This window comes from Gossypium raimondii, chromosome 1 (assembly GCF_025698545.1).
Source record: "Gossypium raimondii isolate GPD5lz chromosome 1, ASM2569854v1, whole genome shotgun sequence".
NCBI lineage: Eukaryota > Viridiplantae > Streptophyta > Magnoliopsida > Malvales > Malvaceae > Gossypium > Gossypium raimondii.
Window position 1 is genome coordinate 3,003,204 of NC_068565.1, and position 2,449 is coordinate 3,005,652.

At 34.5% G+C, this 2,449-nt stretch overlaps 1 protein-coding gene across 1 annotated transcript; it reads right to left on the reverse strand.

Annotated features, from left to right (window-relative positions):
* Positions 1-20: 20 nt before the first annotated feature.
* LOC105775848 (CASP-like protein F16) lies at positions 21-981 on the reverse strand. The gene is made up of 2 exons (XM_012598359.2): positions 571-981; positions 21-489 (listed from the first exon to the last, which is right to left on the reverse strand). The coding sequence occupies exons 1-2, from the start codon at positions 919-921 to the stop codon at positions 217-219; spliced, it is 624 nt and encodes a 207-aa protein (XP_012453813.1). The 5' UTR covers positions 922-981; the 3' UTR covers positions 21-216.
* Between the last annotated feature and the right edge of the window lie 1,468 nt (positions 982-2,449).

A 2,449-nucleotide genomic window follows, 5' to 3' on the forward strand; every position in this document is an offset into this window, starting at 1 on the left:
TTCGCATATTGTGCTGTCACTTATAAATCTTTTTTTTCATTTTTGACATTAATGATGCAACCTAAAAGGGAGCAGTCTGAAGATTACAAAAGAAGCACCAAAGACAACACCTCTACTTAATCATATAACATAAACACACTGCAAGCAACCTTTTTTGTTATTATTACAAGCAGAATGTGAAAATATAAGGTAAATTAATTTCAGTAATAACATAAATCAACCATGGAAAACAGTAGCTTCAATGGTCTTACTGGGGTAGTTCACTGGGGCATCAAACTTGGTGAAAAGTCTATAAGAAGAGACCAGTGATAGCACCGCGTAACAAATGACTGCAACAAACGTGATGACCACGGCTATTGTGGCTTTATGACAGAAACCAGCAAATGTTCCACAAGCTGCACTCCAAGTGATGGCTGAGTCTCCTTTGTTTGCTAAGTAAAGCACCTCGGTTGAAACAGCAGCAGCTCCCAAGATTATGTATGTTAGAATCTGAAATTACTATGATGTTATTAGCTGGTATAAATGGTTGATGATTTGATGTTAATGAAAAAGGAAGTTTAATTAGGTGACCTGATCGAGGAGGAAGAAAGTCCAAGCTCTAGGCATAGTAGAAGGACGAGGCACAGCTGCTATAATAGCTGAAAGAAGGGAATAGCCTGCACAAATACCATTAGCATGCACCAAGTACCTGAAAGCACCAAGATCTGAGTATGAAACGGAGCCAAAGTCATTGGACTGTGAGTTTTTGAGCATGACAACAAGTGCAGCAACCCCTAAAGCCATAGGCACCAACCGCAGCATGGTCTCGGCAGTTCTCATGCTGGTATTCACTTCTTGGTTTTCATTTCTAGATGACCCCATTAAAGCCATTGGAGACCTTGTAGCAGGAGCAGCACCATTACCCTTTTCACTTTTCTCCATTATTCTCAGTTCTTCCCCTTTTTGGTTCTTGTTGCTGGTTTAAGTGGAAAATTATATGTACGTAGGAAAATTATATGTATAGGGGCAAAGCTTGAAAACCATATTAATGGCTGTAGGTAAGGTGGGTGGTGAAGCAATGAATGGCATTCAAAGCATGGAGGCCACACTTTCCTAAGTGCATTAAATAAAACCCACCTTTCTCTTGCTCACATGGTTGGTGTTATTTCATAATCTTCTAGCCATGCTTATTATCTTCCCTTTCTCTCCTCCATCACATTTTCATTAATGCATATAAATTTCATTTTACCCATTCTCCACTCCACTCTCCCCATTCCATTATCGTGTGTCAATTCAAAATTTTACCCATTCTCCACTCCACTCTCCCCATTCCATTATCATATGTCAATTCAAACATTACATCAATTTTATTAATATAAAAATATCATAGAGGTTTTTATATTAAGAGTTAGATTACATTTTACCTATTGTACATTAGATTAAAAAGTAAATTAATCCATTCTATTAAAAATTTCATCTATTTGTACAGTATTAAAAATTAACATGACTGATGAAATAACCAAATACTGACACCTAATGCTTCATGTGCACCTCATCCTGATGTACATAAACTAGTTTTGAATAACAGAAATAGATGAAATTTTTAACAAAATGACTAATTTGCTCTCTGATCTAGCATACAAAGACTAATATTTTTAATAGAGGGAACGAAATGCAACCTAACGCTTAGTACAGGACTTCCATAATATTTTTACCATTCTATTAACTCTAATTTTCAAGTCTTTATCAATTGATTGATGAAAGTCTCAAAAAAAAATCTTATCTATTCCAATATTACATTGACGCCTCTTTTTCTTCTTATTTGGGGCTCTTTAGAAACCTCACATATGAATGCGAAGTAATTCTTGTGGATAACTAAATTTGTTCTGATCCTTAATAGGATCTGTTCTATTCAAAACCAATGGGTTAATGTTTGATGTATTCATGATGAAACATCATTTGTCGATTGAATCTTAGCTTAATTGGTATGGGTATTATTGCCAATGTAGGAGAATGTGAGTTCAAGTATACTAAAGCGCGTTATCCTCCTATCTATGGATTGGGCAGGGCTATGAATAATTTTAAATAAAATCTATAAAAAAAATAATTTAGCACTTGAACCTAAGATATCAAAGTGCTTAAAATATGAAGTTTATTATTTTAACTAAACTCTCATTCATATTTTGTATTTTTTTACCCAAAATTATTTTTTCACCTACATCCGGGGGCAAATCCTAGAGAGTGAGTAGAGACCTTAGCCCTCAAAAATGAAAAATTACAATTCAACTCTCTCATAAAATGGTGAAATTATGTGATAATCAGTGGCAGAGCCAAGGGGAATGGTAAGTGCCCGGTCCTCCTAAAATGATTTTTTTCATTTAGGTCTTTTATAATTTATAAAATTTTAAATTAGTAATAGTAAAATTATACTTTGCCCCCTCCAAAATGATAAAATTTTAATTTAATCCTT

Excerpts from the sequence above, each read along its gene's own strand:
- LOC105775848 (XM_012598359.2), bottom strand. The coding sequence starts at position 921 with ATGGAGAAAAGTGAAAAGGGTAATGGTGCTGCTCCTGCTACAAGGTCT. Across the intron at positions 490-570 it reads CTTTCTTCCTCCTCGATCAG|ATTCTAACATACATAATCTT; the intron begins GTCACCTAATTA and ends TAGTAATTTCAG.